A 25788-nucleotide genomic window follows, 5' to 3' on the forward strand; every position below is an offset into this window, starting at 1 on the left:
AAATAAGAGAGTGCAATGGAATTTAGTACTGAATAGGGTATATAAAAACACATCACGATGCTGTTCTGCAAGGTAGGGGTGTGTGTGAGAGTTCAGAATGGAGATGGCTCTCGGAAAGTATGTATGTATGTATGTAAAGTATCCAATCAGACGTCTCTGAAATTATTGTCATGAAGCTTCCTTGGTCACACCGGAAGGTGATTCCTTGTCGCAGAGGTCACCTAAGGATTCTAAATCAGCAGCACAGTGACACAGTGAGTAGGAGGACCACCGTGGTCAGCACTCTGCTTTCCTGTGTGTGCCTGTGTGGGTGAGTATTGCACATGTAAGCGTTCAGCTGGAACTCACGGCTGAAGATCGTGCAGCCATGCGTACAGATCAATGCGTCCCATACTGCAGGCGTCACTTTATAAGTGCGTGTGAAAGCTTGTCCAAATCATTCAGCACTTAAACGCACATAGAGCAGTGTCAGCTTTCAACACAACACCCCCATCTTGCAATGAGCGCCCGGCACTCATCAGCTGGCTCATTGTAGAACGGCCTCCCCAGAGGTGTGCCTAAATGCGGCTGTGACAGTTTGAGAGACACTACAAGGAAAGGCAAGGAGGTGCGATGTCTGGATGTGTTCTTTTACGGCCTACTTCATTTTGGGCGCATTATTATGAGGGTAGGAACGTACAAGTCTTCTCATCGGAGGCCAAAAGAAAAGCTCACTCACAATCATTACATATATTACATAGAACTCTCACAGGGAGCTTTCAAATTTGGGGGGTCCGGTTTCAAGGAATTTCTCAGGGCAAAGGTCAAGGCCTCCAAATCCCCCTATAGGATTTGCGTGGCTGAGCCATCAAAAAATACAAAAAAAATGTATACGTGTCTTTTGCAAATGTGAGGCTTTGTTTCCCATGAAAAAGCTAGTATTTGGCTGTACTATAAATAAAACAATTTTAATCCCACTAAAAGACAATGCATGAGCATGAATACATGCATTCCACAAAACACAGAAATACAAAGTGCTTATTCAAAATATATCTAAACCCTTCAAACAGTTCACATTTAAATAAAAAGGACAACCATGATCAGACACAGACTGTACTTGTCTTATTTCTGACACATTGCTGTTTTTAAAATGCTGTTTAATAAGGCTGGGAGACTGGGAGGCTATAAAATAAAAATAGATGCGCGCCATGTAACAGCTTGCACCCTCCTTTGTCATGAACTCGCATTCCCAATACGATATACAGTACGGGAACAGCGCTGCAGCCAGACACCAACACAATTCAATCACGTAGGAGGACGGGGGAGATAGCCTGAAGGAAAAATTGGAGGTTGAAGGATATCAGAGCGGCATATTCATCAAGACACCCAGTAGCCTTAAGCGACAGAACGCTTGCGGAGACTGATAAGTCACATCGACCATTTCTTTGAGCCACGGGGGGAAAAGGAGGCCCACAAGAAAGAGCGTGAGCATGTCCGGTGGCCTGCTGTCATGAAAGTGCTGACTTAATTCTCATAAACACAAATGACATGCACTCAAACCCAAGTCATACACAGGATAATGGAAGCTGTGTGGGAGAAATTAGCACATTTTCACGACCATAAGGCACGCTGAAGTCTTCAATTTTAAGTCTAGCTCAAATCAGTTTTCGCCCGGGAAATTATATGCGACTTAGTTCTGTCTGAAATTACTTTAAATTAGTCCTAATTTATTATATTCTACATGCGCTAATGCTAACCGCTTGCTAACATTAACGGTTTGTTTCAGTTGTGTCCAGGCCATAGCGTACAACATAATCATAGGCTTTTAATGAGTTATAAGCCTTCATTTTATCTTTCTATCTTGTTTTTTCTTTTTTTAGGTAGGTGAAATTGTCCGGAGATTGCACAGCGGGCAGTCCTGTTAAATCGCCCATCCGATGAGTGAGGGTGTAGGGATTGGGAAATATCATCCCGTCTGTCAGAGTCAACTACTTAAAGTAACATTCACAGTCATGGGCAGTAAGTTTACTTGCATTCACACTCAAATGACCATTTCTTTGCATCCATTCCTTCGTAAACAATGCTGTTGAAATATGCCAACCGGTGTTTTCAAACAAGTGCCAGCTAAGCCTTTGCGTTGTTTACAAACTGTGAAGAGGTCTTATATAGGATGACAGATCATGAAAATATTGTAGTAATAAGATTGACAGGAAGGTAGGGGATGCACACAAAAGGTGTCCAACCTCTTATAGACGTTCCTTGGAGCATGATAGAAAGCTAGTGAGAGAGAGTGAGCGTGAGTGAGAATGAGAGGGAGGACCCCTCCACACCACAACCGAGAAAATGTGATTGCCTCTCAACAATTCTACCAACAGAGCCTGACAGCTAGCCCGAATAACCCATTAAGTGCAGCGGACGGGAGGTGGAGAAAAGACTGGCAGCACTGCAGTGAATTCCTTTCCAGGTTTTTCGCCCTGACAGCTGACAGCACAGTCATGTTTCTGCCTCTTTTTGCTGCTAATGACCAAAGTTCATTTGGAAAGGACATCGTGAACCAAGTCATAAGTCATAAATATGAAGAACACAACATTTTCATGAAGAACATAAATACATAAATAAATTAAAAAAAGTTAAAAATGTCCCCTTTAAACAAAAAAAAAAGCAAATGTAAGCTTGATGCTGCGTAGTTCCTCACAGCTGCAAACAACGACCACAATTAAAATAAATGCAGCGCTGAATTAATATTTGAGTATCAAACAATCCTGACCATGATTGTCATTGCAAAGTCAGATTTTTTTTTTTTTTTTTGATACAGCATCGGATCTCTTTCGGTGCAATGCGTCCTAACAACAAGCTGTTAGACAAGCCAAATGTTTAACAATGTGGTTGTCGTTGCTGTTCTGCACATATTTGCCCCCTCTTTGCTCACCATGAAGAGCAACCTGTAGAGCAGCCTCCACGCTGCTGTGGCCTGTCGCTGTGTTCTTCTGGCCAAGGAACATCCCTTCCTACGCAGCCTGCCTCCCCTGGAAGTCGGCATCGTGTCTCCACAAAAAGTGTGTGCGGCCCAAAAAACACTCACACCAAAGAGTGAAATATCTATTTCCTTTCTGTTTCTACGTTTCCGGTTGATTTTGCGCACCCTCACGGTTAGGCCAGGTCCAAAAAAAATCTAGTCTTGAGTCCTTGGGGCCAAAACTTGCAAGTTATCCGACACGTTCCCGCGCTGGCAACATGTGATGCGCTGGCTGTGAGATTGTCTCGCATATCATTTCAGAGCAGACTTTGCGGCCACTCGGCTTCCGGCATCTCATGCATCCCACTGCCTCTCTGTTCCTCAGGAGTCCCTAATGCTCAGTCCTCGCTGATTCTTCCTCTCATTTGGACATGTGACTTTCATGTATAATTTCCAGAGAGCTGGAAAATGACACGGTGTGTAGCATCGGTAATCAGATTCAATAGCAGCAGTACAATGTAGACTGTTCTGGCTTGCACCGCCAAACACAGAGGAATGGCTGACTCACAAAAAGGGAGGCTGCAAGCTCATTGAGGAAAAAGGGCAGGAATGCAAACAACTGCCATCACATTGAAAAGTCCTTTCATCAGTTTAAAAAAAATAATAATGTTGGTGCCAGCCCAGGTAAAATGAATTCACTTTTTGGCTTCTATAGCCGTCAATGGCAGTGCATGAATTAATACAGTGAACGGACCGTTCCACATGATCAACACAATTTGTGTCCCCGACTATAAAGTTAATTAGGCTTGCATATCGATTCAATAAGAACAACAACCTAACACTTGCTGCGTTAGCTCACCTCAACGCGTCTTGGCTCTTTTCAGAAAAAGTCCAGTTCTTTTTACATCAATATCATCCACTCAATAAACCTATAAATATGATGTTAAATACATTCCCGAACAGTGCATCAGATACAAGATTCAAATGGACAAGTTGTCTAGAAAAAAAATGCAATAGTAAGACCAAAGAAAGTATGCCACATGCAAATACACAAGATTTGCCTTGTTCATTAAACATAAGACTGCAGCATTTTTGTATCATCGGTTTGATGTCAATTCTATGTCCTAAGGGTTTGTGTTGAACAAAACTAAGTCAAAGCTGTCAAAGACGTGCCGGTTGCCACCAACACTTCAATAAAGACGTTATATACACGGCACAATTTGTATTGCAGATGAAACACTTCCATCATCTAATGAGCAGTTGAGGTCTCATCTTAGCTGAAGTAAACAAGCAAACATGCGGGGAATTAAAATGGAGGACAAACAACAAACGGTTGAGCTTCTCTTTGATTGTACGAAAGTAGTCAAAAGAGCGAGAAATCCGAGACCTGGTGGCCAGCTGCTTTGACATTGATTCATCTGTCAAAGAGTGGACAACAATGATGCAATTGTGGTTAATTTTAAAAGCTCAACAAAGAAAGACCTGCGCTCATAAATCAAACAGAATGGAGGGGAGGCGAGAAGAGAACGAGGACTGGTGGCGTTCCGCTACAATCCAGCCCATTTACCCTTTTATTATTCATTCTAAACAAATATTTTTCCACAAAGACTCAGAGGCCTTTGGGAGGAAGAGCGTGTTTTCATAATGAAGCCATCTTCAGATTATAGCACCCACTCCCTTGAGTCCTAAGGCTCTTTGCATTCACGCTAATGCACGAAAGCTGCAACAGAGGCAAAAAAATGCTGGCGCCATCGGCGTTATTTAATTGCTAAATGAAAGCTAATGGGCAGATATTTGTTGACAAATTCGTGCAGAAAGTTACAGATTGCTGAAAACACATTTCGCCAGGTGCGACAGCCCATAATTACCGCTCGTCGGTTCCTTTTTGCGTCACTCTGGCAGTACAAGCAGTTTTCCATATTCTGCGCCAAGCAGACCAGCTTGTCTTTCAGGAAGCGTCCTAGGCTGAGCAGTACAGAAGCCAGGAACAGATCCTTCTCCTCAGCTTCAGAACTGGGAGGCCAGAACCAGCACATGGCCAGGAGGGAGCACAGAGCCTGAGCCGGGGACTGGTCCCGCATGAAGAGCTCAACTAAGGTGGTGAGGTACAGACTCGGGCCAGGATCCTCGGAGTTCACCGCTGGAGCCAAAACGGCGACACCGACAGCCATGGTGGTGTTGGACACCTCTGGTGTGGTCATTCCAACCAGATCTGTGTCATGGTTCTTGTTCCCGGTGGCTCTGTCCGTTTCTTCTGTTTTGTTTTTCGGTCTCCAATGTTTGTTTCCAGCAGTGTGGACTGACAGGAGGAGACGAGCATTAACTGCACCGCCAACAGTAAACCCAGATTATTAGCCCGCTCGCAGCCAGATGGCTGGCGGCTGATGGGCTTAGTCATAAAACACACCTCCCCAAGTTGCAGCTCCACCAAAAACAGACCCGCATAAGCATTTCAAGTAGATTCTCCAAAGTTAAGAGAGGGGACGACTGTAGCTGCGAGCAAGAGATCATGTTTTTAGAAAATGATACTCCTTAATATCTAAAGGCATTGACTGAGATACTTTTTAAACTTTTTAGACTCAGGAGGAAACTGAAACTTAGCATTTTTCTTTGTCACACATTCTAAGTTTAGAAGAGGAATGACTCCAAAAGACAAGACTAAGACCAAAATAAGGAAATGCTACGAAACCTGACTAAGAGGCAAAGCCCAGCTGCATCATTAGCTATACTGAACAGCCATAATGACAAAGCATCCAGTCCTACGGTTCCTCATCAGCCCCTTCAAATGCTCTTACAGAAATGCCTGTCTGGACAAAGCGGCTTAATACGTCTGACTGCTGTTTAATCTTTTGTTTAATACAAGACATGACAGGCAACTGTTATGTGTCAAACATGGCACAGCTATAAATGCAACCCAATTCCATTCAGCCCTTACAATTTAACAGACCCTTAACATCAAGGAGGCACGGTGGTCGTCCACCATATGGCCATGACCTCCTCGCCTACAATACACAATAGGATTATTATGTTTTATTGGATTGGGCAATCCACCCATCCATTATCTGTAATGCTCATGTGAGGGGTCATGGGGGGCTGGAGCCTTTCACAGCTGCCTTTAGGTGAGTGGTGGGATAGACCACCAGTTAAATGTTCGGCAATTAATGAATGAGCGCTTGAGAGAATATAAATCTCACGACTGATGTTGTTCCTTCATGAAACGATATACTGTATAAAAAAGAAAAACAAAATAAGTTAATAAAATCTCTCCATCTGTCTGCTAGAATTTATCATTATGCATGATGTGTCACGTGAGATGCGTTGCAGGCAAGCTAGCTAGCAAACTAGCAGCAGTCTCTTTTCACTTCCTTAACTTGTGAAAGTGGCAACACAAGTCGCATTTTGCTGATTCACATCCATGTGGCTCCACTTGAAAACAACACGCAAAGCATGTCAACTACAATTTGAGATGCCTTATGGCAGCCGTGCAGGGCAAATTCAGTTGAGTCCTCCGATCAATTGGTTGAGCTCATAATGGTACCAAAACAACATTTGCATTAAACTGATTAATAAGGCCTTCTAGTGCTGAATATATCACTGCATTAACTCACAGGCACAGGAATCACAATTAGTCCCAATAGTAAACAACACTGTTAACTCTGCCTAGTAAGCACTTCACCTCAAACATACACAGAGATCTCTCTAGTGTAATTAGAGTAAATTGAAACGCAGTCGAGCAATTAATCAAAAAGGCAGCCAGACTAGCACGGCAGCTGATTACAAGTTGTGACAAGAGGCTTGAAATTGGTCCTTCCTTTTCCATCCATCTTTATTGACTTTCACAATGACATCACTTAGCTCATACGGGGTCAATTTCTACCCAGTAACCCAATATCATTGTGTTTTGTTTTAATGTAATGTATCTTCATAGTGATGTATTGTGTGATATAGTAAACAATATTTTTACGCTGCATGGAATGACAAAACAATTCACATTCAGCGCATTCATAGACCTATTTACACATACATATACACACACACACACACACACACACACATGCACATCCTCCATAAGAGACATGCTCAGCCCGAGCAGCAGTGGTGCAGTGCAGAGGGACTGACTCATGTCACCAATAGGAAGAAATCAAATGATAACAGCAGAGCAAATTGAAGCAGATGAGGCTGTCCTCTACTTTTGATACACTATCATCGGTCAACTTTTGTCAAGTCATGGCAGGCTCTACAATTAAAAGTGGTTTCCAGCTATTCGGCCTGAATACAGAGTAATCACGGGGAATGAGCAGAACCCCACAGATCATTCTCTTTATGCTTACAACTTACTGATCAGTGTTCTTCTCAGTGTTGTATTACAGAAGATGAATTTGCATTGCATGAATTCAACATGCATTAACGCATAACAATAGACAAATATGCGTGAGCAAACACATTGGTGAACGCACACATTGGCTTGGATGGTTCCAGACTTGTCAACATCCATAACAGATGGCATTTCATGATGACCATACACACTCATTACCACTCTCAATAAACATCCTCATCCTCCCCTATTACATTACAGCATTGAGGCGCAGTTCCCTCAAGGCCCAGACTCACACTCATTTTAATGACTTCATTAAAATTAGTTTAGCTATCAAAAAAAAAAAAAAAAAAAAAAAAAAAAACCTAACCAGATATTTAAGAACCACCAACACAGAAATAGAAGCACAATCTGCCGTAATAATTCATCAGGGACAACCACTCGGCATGTTTATGGAGGAGATATTTTAAAAGGGCTCGAGAACAGATGCAGGATTGTCTTTAAACTGGAGAGCAAGCGTTCCAAAGAGAAGGTGAAGAACACTATGCTATAAAGATGATTCCTGCCACTGTAGCTGATAAGATGCTTGAGTGGGTATCTGACAATTGTTTATTTTTGCCCTAAGCAGCATATCTCACGGTGTGTACATGCAGCAAGTAGCAGTGTGTGTGCTGTTAGCTTCTGGAGTTCCGTTGGTTAAGGGGCTACTAAACGTGTGCCAGTGATCCTCCCAGCTATAGAAAGACAGACGTGTGAGTGTTATTTCTTCCCTCACTGATCATCGTGCATGACAGTAATAAGCTGTGTTTATACCAGTGGCTATGATGGAGCTTTCTAATTATGGTAATCGGAGGAATCCGTGCCAGTCTGGTTTCAGACAACCACACAGCCACCGCTGTGACAGCACACGTGCACATGCACGCACATAGCCGCATACATCCTGGAATAATGGAGACACATACTGTATGAGCAGCGGGTGTCTGCATGACAATGGAAACATTTTCTTTAGCTCCGCCCACCTTGCTGAGCTGAACAGGCCTGTGTGCGCAGTGGGAGTGACTCTCCAGCCCGGCACCCATGGACTCGCTACCCTCCGCTGCAGTGCACAAGTCTGAAGCGAGACAGGGAAAGGGGGGTTAAGTTGGAGGTATGCGTGTTCCTCACATCACTGAATCATTGAAATGCAAGCTTATTGAATTTGAGCAACCACAAAACGCAAACAATAGCGACTGAAAGCCATCACAGGCGCCGACCACACTGCCAGGTCTATAAAAGACAATGGCCTTCAGTCACTCCTAAAAATAAGACAAAACAGTTGGAATCCAGTAATTATGACGTCTATAGTTTGTTATCTTTCCTTGGAAAAGACAAGGTACACGTTTGCTGTTTTTTCTTGAGGGCCTTGGTAATGTAAAATTGAAGAGCCACTCTGACGAGATATTTTTAGATGATTTCTGATACGGCCTACAGCTCATTAAATTCAAGGTTCTCGTTCCAAACTGCGTAGCAGTTGGCACATGAAAAGATTTTATCCCCGATTGTAGACTGGGAGGTAAGCCAATCTGACCGCAGGAAACAAAAGAAAACTTCTGGACCTCCTATCAAGCTAAACGTGTCCTTTCTGAACCGCCAATCGTCAACCAAGGATATTCAATCTGAATTTGAGGAGTCTGAAACACCGGAGAAGGCTTTTCTCAAAGTAATTTGTGTTTGACAACTACTAATACCTCATTTCCCTGCCTCCCGATCAGACAGCCGGGGATCATGTGCCCTCTAGAGACTGAGAAGAAAACTGCAGACACTTTGATCACACCGTTTACAGTAATGAGGCTTTCAAGTCATTAATCCCTCTGAGTTTAATTAAAGATACGCCGAGGAAAGACTATGCTAATGAATTACTACCATCAAGATAACATAAAATGTTCTGACTGTTTTTGGAAATAAAAGCAATAGAAAGGCATGACAATGTGTGTGCATGCTGGGGGGAATTGTGATCCGCACAGTGTGGCTCATTTTATTTTAATCACACTGCTTATTAATGCGTCATTTTCTTTATTTTGGAGAGTGACTCGCTTGCAAACAAAAATCACAGGTTCAGGTCTTGTTTTGTTTTTTTTGGAACATTCTGCATAACAACACAAATTATAATTCAAGAGATGAATTCATCACACCGCGTAATGGTGGTATGTATTAGTAGCTGCCTCTTATAATGTGAACATGACAAGTCGCGGTGAGAAAATTGGGGGATGAAGCATGCATGTGCATGCTTTCAGTGACAACATTTGGTCTCATAACAACCAAGTCAAGTAATGTTTCGTTTGATACTGTTGGATCATTTTAAAGGTCTTTGTACTAAGGCACCTGAGGAGGACTTGGCTTTGAGCTTGAATGCCGGAGGAGGAACTGGGTGATCTAAGGCACCGTTTTGAGGCGGTGGTCCATCCCGCCTAAGGCACATGTTGAGGGTTTGCTCAGCAAACAACGCCTGGATCAGCGTCAGGTCCAGATCGGATACATAGCGACCATTCAGCATCAGAACCTCATCACCTGGACGTAAACCTGAAACACAAACAAATGTAGGGAGATAAGCACCAGTGGCAACGGAACACATATGATGCTATTCATGAAGTTTTGGTGCTGTCATTGCTTTTGGTACCTTCAGTGAATCCGAGTCCGTTAGGGAGGACCTCACTGACAAAGATCCGACTGTTCTTCTGACTATCCATATGTCCTGTTATGGCGAATCCTGGACGGGCAAAGAGAACCATTGACAGGATGAGCATAAAGCTCACGTGGGGAGGATTTTCAACACTGACTTACCAAAATCTCCATTGCCGCTTATCCTGCTCATTCGCAGTGTAAACATATTAACTGGGACTACCTCCAATTGGCCGTCAACCTTCGGGGTAATAGGAGACACATCAAAACAACTCTACAAACAACTGTAAAATGAAGAGCATGCTGTGTCTGCTTGCCCTCCTCACCAATTCGCAGACAAGCTCGCCTGGCGCCACCGATCGAATCTCTGCGTCCTGTCCCGCCTGCCTGAGCAGACGCAGTCGGTGCAGGTCTGGGTCCAGCTGTTTAGCCTGTTTACACAAGAGATTCCAATGCTCAGCAGCTTGTGTGCGCAGACTTATCAGACATGTTTCATGCACCAACGCTTGGTTCGACAGCTGCGGTACGGTCGAGGCGTGAATTATTCACAGAATTTTCACTCAGCGATGAAAGCTTTGCCGTAAACACAATAGCGTCAACCAAGTGATTACAGCCGATCTGTCAGTCTTATGGGACCATGTGAAATTAACACTGGATGAATAGGTATGTTGCTTTAAGGCCCCAAGGGAGTGGAAAATAACAGCATCTGACCCCCACAGAGTTGTTTCAACCTTAACGTAGACCGTTTTGACATTAACAGAGAGTATAAAAATAATAATCATGAGTAGAGACAGTTTTATGGGGTAACAATCGCTACAAGCATCTGGCATATTGCTCTTTAGTTGTGCTTATAATCACTAACCTTGCAGGCCTCAAAGAGGAGGTCAGCGGCTCTCTGCTCCCTTCTAACGTGAACTTGGGCTGTCAGACCATCTGGCATGTAGACGCAGGTCAGCACGCTTGTGGTACAGCTGATGCTATCCCACACACCAACCTCAGGGGGCGACATAGAGTCGATACTGGAGAGCCCATCCGTCCTCTGTAGAATGGATTTGGGTGATTAAGAAGGGAAGGGCGGCACCCGATGTCAAGGGTGGCAAAAGGGAAGGGGAAAAGGAAAAAAAGAGAGTGAGAGAAAGCAACAGGCTTTGAGTAACAGCACATACATCTACTTGAATTTATAGATTATTATATATTAAATAGTTTGCTAAGGTTCAAGTATACTGCATGGTTTTCATTACATTTTTATTTGACAGTGTGTAAAAAAGTGAAAATAGTCATTGTCATGATCTTGGGTAGAAGGGGTCAAACCGAAAGTCAAATTGACAGATAATTATTTAATTCCTCATAAAACAAAAACGTCACAAGAATATTATTGTAAATAATACGGATGAATAGTTGAAATAAATAAAAAAAGCTCATTAGTACTTTTTTTCTGGCAACATTAGGAGTGAGGTTTGAGATGCATATCAAGGGAGGAGGTTTGAGCCATCGTCTTTGGGCAGCTGGGTGTTAAAGCTTCAGACTTTATGACTCTGGATGGAAACGCTCCACTGTGGGCCAGCAGGAGACACCAAATTATAGCTTCTGACCACATTTGTGAAGGGACTGGATCTTGAGAAAACGGTCGCATCTAATGAACCAAACCTCACTGAACCAAAATGCGCCAGTGATTCAGCACTTCTGCAAAAGGCAACACGACTGTGGTTGAGACATGAGAGGAATAAATGCCTTGGCAAATTTTAAGTTTTAAATACACGACCAGTTACCCTGAATATAGAGTCGTGTGTGACTGTGGGTGTGTGGGGCTTTTGAATCTTGATGTGTCAGAGCTTTTTTTTTTCTTTTTCTCGTCACCCCCGACAGACATTCAACCTGCTAGCCACAAGGCCACAAGACACAATAAGAGTTCTAGCGCAGATAAACACAGACGCATACAATAAACTATTTTATAGCGATGTTCTAGACGAGCCCTCAGAAACGCAAAAAAGCCAGCAATGCTCATCCCAAACTGTTTCCCGAACACAAAGAGACAGATGAACACAAGGTGCAGCTCCAACACCCGACTTTACCTATCCATTTAGGGATATGAGGTCAACGCTTGCTCACCGTGGATGAAGTAACAAGCAACACGGCAACTGGTTACATAAGCAGCCCATTTGTGTCCCAGCATTATGGCGTGACTGGAAAACTAAGATTTTGTTGCCTCCACTGACCTTAGCAGCAGCTGATTTAACACTGTACACCCATTCATGGTCACAGAGGGTTCGAAGAGGCAGGCGGTTGCCTGGTCAACCTTCCACCACCAAGTGCCAACAAGGCTGTGGAGACGGCACGTGCTTTGCCATCAACGAGTGCCCTGTATGGTCAGTTTGTGGGCACTATTCATGTTTGCCTTCAGTCAGAAATACACTCAAACTGATAATTCAGTCTTTCCTCTAAAGCGGAAACTACTCCCAAACCAGCCGCCAAATGACTTTAGAGTTTCTAAAAAAAAAAAAAAAAAAGATGTGAGGACATTTGGTGACAGCTGCATAAATACTACACCCTTTCTGTGTAGAATGCACCCTTTCTGCTCCACTTAGCAACCGAGGAACACAAGTACTTCAGCGTGGACTAAAATAGATAGACTCGCCATCAGGAAGAAACGGAACAGTCGTTGAAAACAATTTCCCTCAATTACTGTACATCTATTAAAGTATCATTACTTTTAGTTTCCGTAAAGCTCCACCCAAAGTTTTTGACACTACAGTACAAGGATGAATTAATCATCAATGGCTAGTGAATGGAAATTTTAGTCTTCAGCCGTATATTTTAACTCAACTAATTATCAGCCATATTACTTTCATTCAGGAAATATGAACCAAGCTATTTGGACAGGAGGACAATTGCGTAAACAAAAAAAAAAAACAGATCTGTGCTCTCTGCTGACCTTGTCTTCCTGCCTGAAATCTTACTCCCAACATCAATACAACCTGAATCAAGGAAAGATCGAAACACTCAACCTCGGGGAAGCTCCCACATTTGACCCAACAATGAAGCATTTATTCAGTTGTTTCCCATACCAATTCTGCTCTCATGCTAAACGTTTGATGGGAGGCAGCTTTTGACACTTGCCGCACTCGCCACAGACTATGAATCACTTCATCCTGTGGAACTTACTAACATTCATTCAGTCTAAAAGTGTTCGTTGTGCTCATTTGTCAACGGCAAATTATCACCTAAAAAGCCTTTGGGGACATTTTATTTGAAGAAAAAATGCATACATTTTGGCATATTGAACTAAAACTGGAGCATTGATTGACAACAGTGGAAAATAAAACTGAATTAATTCTTACGGAATCCATATTTATTATTTAACTGTCAACCCAAGGGAGAGAATCCTACGATCCAGAAAAAAAACCAAAACGATTATGATCCTCCTGACCACAGCATTTATGGCTTGTCTTTTTGGTTACACTGCATCTGTTTCATCCAGGCTTGTTTCCGGACAGTAAAATTTGTATCTGAACATCAAAGCACTGAATCACACATCCTTGAGGCAGGCATGGTAGAATTTAATAGCCTTGAGTAGTGAAGCCTCAAAGTCTGCCCGCCCAGATGGCCAAAATTCACACTCCTCAAATCGGTTGACAATTGTACCACACATGCGTCAACTTACACTTTCAGTCAACGTTTTTGGTCAACACAAACTAAATAATGCTGTCAATGAGACTCCAGCACATATTGAAGTTTAACACATTTTACTGTTAGAAAATGCCAGTAAATATGCTGTTTGTATATTTGACGCAAGCAAACTGACAGAAAATTATTTTTAGGCATATACAACGCAAAAACGTCTTCCAAATATGCGATCAAAACCAAGATTGGGCGGAAAAGGCCGTGTCCTACAGCGACTCATTCACGCTCAGCCGTGAGCCTATAAAATGATTGAAAATGATGGATGTCTGAGAGAAGGGAGGCTTTAAAATAAATCATAAATCAGAGATCCACAAAGCATGCTGGACAAAGCGAGGGAAGGCAATGACTCACCTCTGTGTTCTTGGGAGGCGGAACATGCGCTTGACCTCCAGCGTCGCCGTCAAAGATCTGAGATCACAAGATAGGCATTTAAGAGTGCGAGACAGTGGGGAACCACTGACTCATGAGCGATTATGTGCCCAGCCACTTGAGTGACTTTAGTATTAGACCCAAACGGCGCTCTCTTGTCGTTAATTAAAAACTATGCACGGTGGGTGCGGAGCTTTTGATACTGCTTTTAAAAGTGCTGCAACGTGGTGCCCACTGTGGTGCAAAGAGAATACGCAGACGAGACGCCGTTCTCCGTAATAAATGGCAAAAATAGCAGGATTCTTGATTCCTTCTTGCACTAACTTATGATTGTTGAGTGAGCCTTGGGCTGAAGGTGACAATAACGCACACACAGGAGCCGTCACTTGATGTTGTCAGAAATGGACACCGACTGTCTCAATTGTTTGTCAGTGAAGCTGCCTGCTGGTGTTGCGGTTAACAGTAAGCACCCTCATCTGACCCCACCCTGATATTCGTTAGTTAACTCTCCCACCCCTTACAAGAGTATAAATTGGCTGTAAACAGCATCACTTTCCTGTAAACCGACTAATTTTAGAATGCATTACCAACGCACCCACAAATCCTCTAGACCGCTTTGGCCTACTTCCCACAGCCCAGTGCAGGCCAGCTTCTTACGGTATACATATAGCAGTGCTAAAGGGGATGATAGGACTCAAACAAGTGGGAGGAGAAGACGGACGAGCGTGACTCTAGGACAAGATTGTCGAGCGCGGGGTTAAATGAGCTTAAGTCAACACAGATGAGTCAGTGTGGAAGCTGTGGCGGAACAGGCTGCCAGCTACCATTCTGATATCTGCGCTCCAAGGAGAAGAGGGTTTAATGAAGAAGTTGTAGAACTGAGACAAATTAAGAGTGAAAATGGGTAAGAAAGTCAGAAGCAAAAGCGGGAAAATGGATTCCACCTACAGACAGTTCAATTTGAAAGCTTAAATAAGGTAGTCCTGCCTCCTTACAACTACTGTCATCTATGCTTTCTAATTAGCATTCATGTTAAATAGCAAATTGCGCTAAATGTGCTTCTAAGAGAACGAAGACCTTGGGGGGGAAAAAATGGATGGACATCTAATATTTAGCATCTTTACGGCAACCATCTGCTTGTGTCTGCGGGGCTGAGGCAAGAATGGGAAATGCCATCCACCACATATGGCTATTCATAATTGATGTTTGTGCTGCAGCGCCACCTCGGCCTCCTGCGCAGCGTAATCCTAACTGTGTCTCATTAGAGTGGCCAGCTTGAGATTCTCACGAAAAATCACAGTGCACACACACCTCATTAGAGACAGACTGTCGTTAATGGTCAAACACTAATATTACGGAGGAGGCAGCGAAATGGGAACATTTTGGAACAGTCACCAGTCAATGGTGCACCTCATGAAGCATTTGAGAGAACGCGCAATTTAAGAAAGAGCGATGACCTCACATCATAATGGGGAGAAGTTTACTTTCTTACTCTCGTAAATGAGCAAAGTTCCATAAAGTTTCATCAAAAAGTAACCAATTGTTTCCTTAAATGGGCACACTCGTACCTACACACACAGCAAACCTGGAAGGATTTAAACCTGCCCCCCATGGATGCGGATTAAGAATTAAGATTGTTCCCTTGTGTTTATGTTGATAGAAAGCCGGCATGAAGACATACAAAGAAAGGAAATAGGCGACTGAAATTTGCAGGGTCATGAAAAAAAGTATTTGTCCTCTTCTCAAATTCTTTGTAACAGACAAAGATAATCCAAGTAAACACAGATATGTTTGCCGCATTGTGTGCTGAGCGGGCTTTGTACGTGGCCTGTTTTTTTTTTTTTTTAACTCATTTTGCCATCTTGTGGGTTTAATATCAGCGTAATGTGACTCTGAGAATTTTTTGGTTTCTTTCAACCGTGTGCCATACTGCGTCCCAGTCTATTAGTCCAAAGCAACTAATGCAAGTACAAATCTGTTTTATGTCTAAATGTGGCTTTTAATCAGGTGTGTGTTATAAATTACGGTAAGTGAATGTGAATAGGAAATTACCCAACTAATGAGCTTTAAATAATGTTTACAAATCATGAAACATTTGCTGTTAGCCTCTCGTCATGCACAGGTGATGTATTTTTTTTTTTTTTTGGGCGGTGGCGACTGACTGGTTAAATGCAAGGACGGAAGAGCTTTAAAAGGACCAGGACGGACAGGGACGGAGGACAATTATTTTTTTGAACAAGGACAGAAGGGTTCCCAGGTCACAGACGGAGGCCCGATCGGCAAAAAAGGGTAACGTGCCCAACTCCGGTAATGGACAGCCTAAAATGTGTGCGTGCGTGTGCAGGTACGTACATGCATCTTCAGATTGTGGGAACAGGCTAATGAATTCGACACGGTGGCATTATATGACTATCTGGTTGGTTCCTTACAAGAGTATATTGCACTAAAATCCTGCTGATGTAGACCAGACTTTCATTAGTCTGTGCTTTAAAGGAGATCATTTGGAGTCATTTCAAGGAAGAGTTGCTGCTGCCGGACTTTCAGCACACAGCATGAACACAAATATTAATACCTTCCTTATTTCTCATGATCAGTGTCACCTTTACTTTAGTAAGCAAATGCCCGCAGGACACTGCCTGGCTAACACCACAACAATGAGCGTACTTTTTTAGTTTCACTTAGGGAAGTAAGGATTGCAGGGAATTTGACCGACGAGAAGACGGCATTGGAACTGCATTTTTAATCCACCTGCATTATAGATATCCCAGAAAATGTAGGGTACTTGATCATCTTTAAAAACCCATACTTGTGCGCTAAATATTTTAAGCGCTCTTGCGCATGAAATGTGGCATTTTCTCTTCATTCTCACTTAAAAAGACTATAATGTAAATAATGAACACATAATGCATTTCTGAACTTTTATCAGATTGATGGTAGATTTTCTGACTACATTTTGCTGCTGAATTTCTAAGGAGAGAATGGTTCATCTAAATTTAAGAGCTAAATCATGTGCTGGATTCTTTGGGTTAAATATTCAAGATTTGATCGGATTGTTTTACAACAATATCAAGGATTTTTTATCTTTGCAATCAGTGTCAATATTTTGTGTAGCCATACCTGTGACGCAGAGACCCTTTTGCCCTTCTTTGTCAAGGTGTCGAGGCCTTTGAGGGAAGAAAAAAGGCCTCGCTTGTGCTTTCGGAAAGTCCGTGACAATGAGCGCCTGCGCAGTGTAGCCTCATCTCTGGAACAAATCTGAACAAAAGATCAATATGAGGACTATAATCATCCAGCTCAACTTAAAAGTCCCTCTAATCACAACATCTTAATTAGATTTAGGTTTCCATAACATCAGCGCATTTGCAAGAGGTTTTCAATGACAAAATGATGCTCAAGGTTTCTGCTGGACATGAGGTCAATTAAAATCAAAGGAATGTTAAAAGCATCTCAACGTTAGTCATTCACTCTAACCCCTCTGGGCCCCATCCTTTGCTTTCTCACCAGTGCATGAAAGGATGAGACAGAGAAGATCCCGAGACGACCCAGGGTGGTTTTGGTCGGGCGGCTGGCGATTGCTAACAGGCTCTTTGGGTTGGGTAGCTCACCGCCCTGAAGACTGGCCAGGTAACAGCGCATCCGAAAAAGATCGAGGTTGAACCTCTCCAGGTTTTGCTCCCACTGCTGGATCTAAAGGGTAAGAGTACGGAAAAGTTATAGATTTGTGCAGAAACTGAGGTTTAGTGTTGAATTGTTGGTTGGTAGTTAGAATGGAGAAGATTATGGCGAGGTGAGGACAAAAGGTAAAAGAGATAGTCAGACGGAGAGTAAAGGTCAGAAAAGTGCTTCCATTAAACTGAAATTGCTTACAGATGTTGGTGGAAGCGAAGGGCACACATTGGAGGCTTGATATCACGCAGAGCGGTGTGGATGTGTGCAATAAATGCCCATTTTAATGCTAAGTTTTGAGGAATGGTGATATTGCACAGACCGGCCTTCAACCCCCCCTATTTACAGTTGCCGCCCCCCATTCCTCTTGGGCTCATATAAGAGCGGAGAAGTGCTCGTTTCGTTGGCTTGAGACTCATTTTAACGAGAACACTTTGTCAAAACAACCCTCAACAGCAAGTGACTTTTAATAGGCCTTGCCTGCATTGTGAGTTCATTTAAAATAATGGAGCCCTTGGCATTGTCCCAAAAGGGCGCACTGGCTCTCATGGCCTTCTTTAGGATTAGGCAATACCAGAGTGGGACACAAGTGTTTTATGCACCTGAGGCTTTTCAACCAGAACCTCTGCAAACGTCATGAAAATCAAAAACGATGATGAAACAGACTATGTACAAAATGCGACTCAGATGGCCACGTAGTAAGCCTCAGATTTGAGACATTTTTTACATGATTCCCATGAGGTTTGGTATTACAGCATTTGGTGAGAAGGGGCTTATAAAATGACCTTGCATTCAGAACAGTATTTTATATGTATGAATGTAAACATTTACTGACAACAGATTGAAAACAATTATTAAAGACCGAGCAACAATGGAATGCAACAATAGAATGTTGAAAACTACAAAGTTGTGAAAATGTATTTTTTTCAAAATTATTATTTCTCATGGTTTCCTCACTTGATTGGTTAAGATCAACAAACAAAAATATCAACCAGACAAAGATAATCCAACTTAACATGAAATGCAGTATTTAAATGGTTATTATAAGAAAACGAACTATTCAAAGCTACCCGTCTATGTGGGGCATAACCCCACCCCCCTTGTTAAATCATGAATTAACTGTGACTAATCACATTTTTGGGAAACCTGACGTCATTTTGGCGGACCACAGTTAAGTCTGATTACCTCCACACTTGTTCAGTTAAGAACAATACAAACGGACAAAGTGTCATCTTAAAGATCTCAGAAAGCTGCAACAAAATTCCACAATCCAAAGAAAGAAAATTCAAGACTAGATGAGAACTAAACTAATTGTCAAATCCATGGCGCCCAAATCCAAGAAAATTGTTCAATGCAATGTGATTAAAAGGTCCAAAAGGCAAAACTTCAAAAGCAGTCTGTTGTCACGGGTTTCTGTAGACATGGATGGAGGTGGACGGATACATCAAAGTTGTGCCCCGTTAGTTCTGGATAACCCCGACAAAACGTTAAATCTATCATCAGCCTCTAGGCAGCAACATCAAATGACAGACACCTTTGACCCTATCATTGACTCAAAACCGCATCTGTCTCTCAGTCTGCTCTGAGACGGCTAATTGGAAACATATGAGTGCACCAACACAATGAAATCTTCTCCATTTAGGACTCTGGTGACCTGCATGCAAAATAAAAAAAACAGGAAAAAAGATATCCTCATACTAACATCAGTGCAATATTTTAGTGTATGAATGTGGATTTTCTCTGAATGTAGATTGAAGTTGGCACAGCACAAATATATCAAGAATGTGCTTTCAAATTAACAATAAAAAGTAAAAATGCGACAAAATGGTCGGACATACTGTACACAATATTGCTTCTGTCATTCATAGTCCACATGGTTGTCTGAATGGTTATTTGCCGATGACTAAAACAGGGTTGCCGGCCACCAATGTCAAAACAACAAACGGTACCGATAATACTCCAAATTCCAGCTGTTTTACAACCAATGTCAAGGTGTGCAGAAGTCATTCAAATTATTTCTATGCAACACTAGAGTGATTTCACATTTAGCATGTATCATTAATAGTATCATCATCATCATCATCATTATTATTATTATGAATGCATCAGCACAGTCCTGGGTATGCTCGGGATTCTCCCTTTAACTACTAGTAGTCGTAGTAGTATAGTCAAGAATGTGAAGAACCCATTACCGGGAAACATCTGGAATCCCAATCTAAGCTTCCCCTGGGCCCCTCGTGAATCATTTGGGGATTGATGCATTTAGGCCACAAAAATAAAAGCACAAAACTATAGTCAAAGTCATAAAAATCAATATAATAAATCACAGCACAGCATGTGGCTGGCAAAAAAAAGTCACATACTCTCGTACAGGGTCTAAAATGAATAACTGTTAGCTTCCAGGAAAGCTGTAAAATTCACTTAAGGATTTGCAGGTAGTACATGTCTTCTGCTAGGATTTCTTCCTGCAACTACCCATGCCACAATATCAATAACATCATCAGCTCACCTGGTTTTCAATGGCCTTGCGGTTTTTGGGGTCACTGACAACAGTGAGCTGAAGCTCAGCCATCTTCTTCATTTTGCCATCCATGTCAATCTTCTGCAACAGACCACGGACCTGGCTCCGCAGCAGACGCACCGTATCCTCCTTTCCCTGGCGCTTGGCCAGCAGCGAGGCGCTGGCTGAGTGGATGGCTGTCACCCAGTTCTCCAGGTCGGTCTGGTTGCTGGCCTGCATGGGGGGAGGTCGAAATAAGATCAAGTTGATGAATTAGCGAGGCAAACATTCCTATGAAATATTGGATTTATTCTAACAAACCTCACAGAATCGCTCGTGCATTATTCTATCATCTGTCATAACAAGAACATCCGATGACAGGCTGTGCTTAGCTGGATCGATACATTCCGACTTGATTCACTTCATGAAAAAGCTGTGGTTATGAACACCACCTCAAGCAAACCTACATTATTGCATTATTGTCAAATCACTTATATTAAACAAAAAAAACAACAACTAAGTTTAACGGGTCATGTGAAAAATGAAAAGATAAGCTTGTTGCCGTGTTCATGTTTAAGAGGCGATTTCTTTGCCGCTTGCCTCTAGGGGGAACGTAAGCTCCTCACTTTATTAGATGCACACTTGGTCTGAACATCATAATGCAGGCTGGCAAGCTTTTAATGTTAAGTGGTGAGCCTGGTAATACTGATATGTAGGTCAGTAAGCACAACTGGCAAGTGCGCTCTTAGAACTCTTACCTGCCATGTTTGGGCACATTGTGTGCAGAACTTTAGCATCAAACTGGCACTATTCATACAAAACAATTGCCACATCGCTCACAGATTTCACCTGAAAGAGATAGATATCTCCGTATGAGTTGCTGAGGCAGAAGACATTCTCCTTTTTCGGATGCTCTGGAACGGCCTGGACGATGCTATCCTCGGCCAGGAGAGAGTAGCGGGGTGATAGCTCTTGCTCGGGTGATCCTTTACTGTACGTCTCATAGAATAGCAAAGTACATCCTAAGAGAAGAGATGACACGTGAAAGGGTGAGTGATGACGACGCATAACTGCTTCAGGCTTGTTATCGCACTTATCAAAAGTCCATCATGTCATCAGAGAAATATGCCTATGTTGCAGCTATAATAAATGCACTAAAGTATTCAGACAAGCCGGCCATTACATGAGAAATGACAATGGACCACAAAAAAAAAAAAAGATTTTGCAGGGTGTCCAGGAATTACTGCTTACTCATCCATGTCTTGAGTAGGGATGAAATGATTCATCGAAAATCGATTAAAAATCAATTTAAACTGCTTAAAAATATGCAACGATGTAAAAAAATAAATAAATCGCTATGTAGCAGCTCGGTCATGTGTTTACTGTCAACAAACAGCAAACAAAAGCAGATTGCGTAAATTACTTGACACGCTTGTGCTATTGAATTTGTGGATGCTTGTAGCAACAAACTAGCACACAAAGACAATATACCAGCAATTTAAAATAAATCAAATTGAATCAAAATCAGGAGCCGAAAATCAAAAATCACTAACCAATCTACACTGAAAATGACAAATTTGAGATGAATCAACAATAGGTAAAAGCCCACCTTTCAAGGTGACCCAGTACTGCTTCCACTTGCGACGCGTCACCAACTCCAGCTTCCTGTCCTTCTGCAGCGTCACTAAAGGTTTGAAAGAAAGCCACCCGGCCCGTCTGACCACCCCTTGCTCCTTTTCGAAGAGCAAGTCCAGCTGCTCCAGAGAGCCTTCAGCTGACTCACTGCTGCTCTCCCCGTCGTCTTCGCCCGTGGAAGGGTCTCTTCTGTCGCTTCCTCCCTGACCACTCCCCGTCTCCAGCTCCCTCATGAAGTTCTCGTAAATGTTCTGGCGGAGGGCATCGTTGGTGGATTGGTGAATCGCCCCTGATGATTGGGTCCTTGGGGCTCCTGGGAACCACAAGAGGCTTGACGCCTGAGACGGGGAGCTGGTGTCTGCAGTCATGCCGTCCACACCGCTGTCAAAGACATCGCTCGTGTCCTTGTGCCTTGTCTCCTGAAAGGACGAATTAAGTACAGATGAGAGGCATGAACGAGATATGGCGGGATATGAGACAGTGACCAATCCACTACCAATGTTTTTTTTTTCTTTTTTAATATGATGCCATTAGAGAAACAAGTTCATTTTTCCTTACCTACAATTCTACTAAAACGGCACCATGTTAGCCCCGAGCCTTACACACTCTGTATGTATGTCAAGCTTTGTGAGTCTAAAATGGAACACAACTCAAACTGTGCACTTTTCATTAGCCAGGAGGCACTGCAAAGTAGAAGAGGAACTTTTGAAAACATCTAGTCAAATCACTCAAAGCTACTTCAAAGTCTGCATTACAGTGACTTGATCTTTCGGTAGGCAGGGAAAGTGGGGCAAATTTCCTGTGACAGCACCTGGGGAGGTTAGAACCCTGCGGGCTCAGACAATTTCTCATCATTTACAGCCTGGAGTGGCTCCCCAATTCCACAAATGAACACTTGATAGAATTGCACTCTCCAAATCTAATGAAGCCTACCTGTACTTGAATAAATTGCTGCATCGATTGTGGCACAGGCAACCGTTTGGAGTGCAGACACACACTATACGTGCCTACATGCCGTTTCTCTGCCTTTATTGGTTCTTGTGTATCATCATGTTTTAATGAAAAAAATGACAGTGATGCATCGTTGATTCCAAGAGATTTCACTTATTACTCCTCCCAATCTGACACCAGAAAGGTCAAAGGGCAGATTTAGTGGCATATTTGCACACAACATTAGTAAAGGAAGACAAGTCCGTTTTTCAGCCTCCTACCGTTTCATACAGTATTGCCACACAACCAAGAGTTAGTATCACATCTGTTTCTCATTTGAAGCAGGTTCTTTGGTCACAATGTGACCTTTAAACTCGCAACACATATCTGGTGGACGATAAACTGGAAGGGAACCAAAAGCTAGAGATGCGTGGAGCTTTGGATTCCAGGAATTTCTAAATCTACCTCAGCTTTTTTGAAGCCCTGAAGTCAAAGCTAATATAAAAGCAAATAGGATTTCTGAAGGGAAGATAAAGACTTGACAGGAAAAGTAGGCTGATGTAAATCGAGTGATAGCCAACTCCCATGAAGAGTTGAGTACAAACACATGGCAATAGAACTAGAGCGGGACATAATTAATACTGAATTAGAATTGCTTATTTGTCACTACAGAGTCAAGCAAAAAAGCCATGACAAGATAGTCAGTTAAAAAAAATCTACATTTTTGCAGAAAAGGTCAGCCAGATACAACCACAGTTTTAGTTTGCTCTCAAAACTAAATGACTGAACATCAATCCCTATTAGTGGACTTTCTCTCTTGAGAGATTCAAAAGAAGACCAAAGAATCTCTACCACATAACAGGCAGAACAACCATAAGTCATTCATTAACATTAGAGGGATGAAGCTAAATCTTGAGCTCGGATTAAGTTTCACTCCAGTGGAGTCTCTCAAAGGCTTACAAGCTCTTCTCTTGGCACTTTCAAAAAAGTATGTTGCAGCTTTTATGAGGGAGGGCCAAATTGTTGTCGAAGTCAGTCAAATCGATTGTTTTAAAATAATACATTTTGCATTTGAAGAAAAATTACATTGGTCTTCAAAACCTTCAGGAGGCAGCCACAGAATAGTTGTACTTATTTCCACCAACTCCTCTGACCTGATAAGTATCATTTTACAGCAGCTGAATCATGAATCATGCTCAGGATACTTTGCATTTACAGCCCTCTTACTTGATTGTGCTGAGCACTGTTTAATTAAACACAGTGGAGCCACGGATTTTTTTTTTTTCATTGAAAAAAATATATTTAAAATATGAAACATTTCAAGCCACAATTACCTGGGTCTTCCTCTTCTTACGGCTGAGGCTGCCAGTCCAATCACTGAAACGTCGGATGTGTTTTTTAATGGAAGCTTTCTTGTGGAATCCAAACTCTGATCCAGCTCGCTCCCGATGCTGTTCATGGTTGGGATACTGATCCAGGTCCTCGCTCATAGTGTGAGCTTTGGGCCTTCGACAGGGTAGGGTGTATGATGAATACTGGCGGGCCTCGAGGCATTCCTCTTCTAAGGGGACATCCAAGACTGAAGCAAGGGAAGCTCGATGTGGCTGATGGCCAACAGGAGCCGCCTCTAAATGGGAGGTCAGGTCTTTGCTTGTGGGGAAGGTAGCAGCCATTGCGGAATCTTTATACAGGCCGACGATAGACACGGGGGAAGACTGCTCGATGAAAGAAACATGTTGCTGGATAGGGGAGTGCACTTGTGTTCTGTTAGAAGAACAGGATTGGTCCTGCTCACAAAGTTCTGTGCTTGTCCCCCAAGGGGAATCATACCAGGATCCATCTGAGCTCAGAGAGCTTCCTTTACTGGTTCTGGCCGTGGAGGAGGTAGAGGCTGGTGGAGGACCACTTTGGAGGCCGTCGGGTTCGCTGCTGCCGGAGCCGGGCAAACTAGGGGTGGATGGGGACTCCAAATTAGCAGAGAATTTGAGGAGCTGCACAGGACCAGAGACATCATCCAAGAGAAAATCGCTGCCTGAGGTGTTGGTGAATTCCACTCTCAGACTACCGTCTTTCTTGATTACTACTCTGGGGCTACTCTGTTTCTCCAAAACCTGTTGTTTGTCTCTCTGGCCATTCAAAGTGTGGCCATTGAGCTCTGCACCATATGGATTATCTTCATAGTCATCCGACACATGTCGCTTGCGTATACCACATCCAGTGGACCGATGCCAGCGGTGTTCATTCGGGCTACCCCTCGCTCCTCTGGAGACGTAGTCATTGTGACGAGAAGAGTAAGGCTGTCGGTTCTTCGGAGGGGAGAGACAACCTCTGCTGACACATTTGGCCTTATACCCGGAGCTCACCGGTGCACTTTTCCACCACTCGTGAGGTGACAGACGGTCGTCCGCGGCTGAGCCGAGCTTTAGAGAGTATGGCTTCTGGGTCCCAGAGAAGCCAAAACCGGTGGCTTTAAGGCCCTGGATGCTGTACTGGCTCTCAGAATTTCCCATTGCTGGCTGTCTGGAAAACAGCACACACAATTAATTTCTGTGGATGTTGTTACGGTTTTGTGCGATGAGTCGAAGACACGACTCCGTGACCAAACATCCTTTATTGCTGGTCTAATAAAATAAACACAATCCTACTTAATACATACCCATACAACCACTGTCAGGTTTGTTTTGTGCTATAGGATAACATAAAGACAAGTCCTGTTTGATGATTGTGTAAAGCACATCTTAAGATCAAACTCTGCCCTATGATCAAAGCTCTTTCAAACTTGTTGAACACTTCTCTTTAAACATTTGAAAACAAAGGCAACATTGCCGTAATGTGATCATGAGTAGAAGGGAATTAGAGATTAATAGCAACAACCTATTTACACTTAATACTTTAGTTTGGTTAGAGGGGCACCCACCATTTTAAATTGAGAGCTACGTCGTAGGTACTGATTAATGCGACTTTGAGACGCATTTCTCACCTTAATTAAATGTTGATAATTAATGACATTCATTTTGATCATACTAATAAAATCTCACAATAATTATCAACAATGACTCTAGGTAGGAAACAGACGAATTATTGTGTAACACAATGTCT

The 25788-nt window shown here is 42.7% G+C and overlaps 1 protein-coding gene across 2 annotated transcripts in view; it reads right to left on the reverse strand.

Moving 5' to 3' along the window:
• tiam2a (TIAM Rac1 associated GEF 2a) overlaps positions 1 to 25788 on the reverse strand; it is a 68996-nt gene that overhangs the window by 19037 nt on the left and 24171 nt on the right. Inside the window, exons 3-15 of one of the 2 annotated variants that reach the window (XM_088319389.1) lie at positions 24024 to 25205; positions 21734 to 22178; positions 20974 to 21146; positions 20134 to 20358; positions 17460 to 17645; positions 17076 to 17213; positions 13941 to 13997; positions 10771 to 10947; positions 10235 to 10339; positions 10071 to 10149; positions 9907 to 9996; positions 9612 to 9809; positions 8270 to 8361 (exon numbers count right to left, since the gene is read on the reverse strand). In XM_088319389.1, the coding sequence (XP_088175515.1) occupies positions 8270 to 8361; positions 9612 to 9809; positions 9907 to 9996; positions 10071 to 10149; positions 10235 to 10339; positions 10771 to 10947; positions 13941 to 13997; positions 17076 to 17213; positions 17460 to 17645; positions 20134 to 20358; positions 20974 to 21146; positions 21734 to 22178; positions 24024 to 25199 (3141 nt within the window). In that variant the 5' untranslated portion in view covers positions 25200 to 25205. Of the gene's footprint in view, positions 1 to 8269; positions 8362 to 9611; positions 9810 to 9906; positions 9997 to 10070; positions 10150 to 10234; positions 10340 to 10770; positions 10948 to 13940; positions 13998 to 17075; positions 17214 to 17459; positions 17646 to 20133; positions 20359 to 20973; positions 21147 to 21733; positions 22179 to 24023; positions 25210 to 25788 lie in introns of both variants that reach the window. The other variant, XM_088319384.1, reaches the window with a different exon arrangement.

This window comes from Idiotropiscis lumnitzeri, chromosome 1 (genome assembly GCF_059441095.1).
Source record: "Idiotropiscis lumnitzeri isolate Australia: NSW breed Sydney's pygmy pipehorse chromosome 1, RoL_Ilum_1.0, whole genome shotgun sequence".
In the NCBI taxonomy this organism is placed as follows: Eukaryota; Metazoa; Chordata; class Actinopteri; order Syngnathiformes; family Syngnathidae; genus Idiotropiscis; species Idiotropiscis lumnitzeri.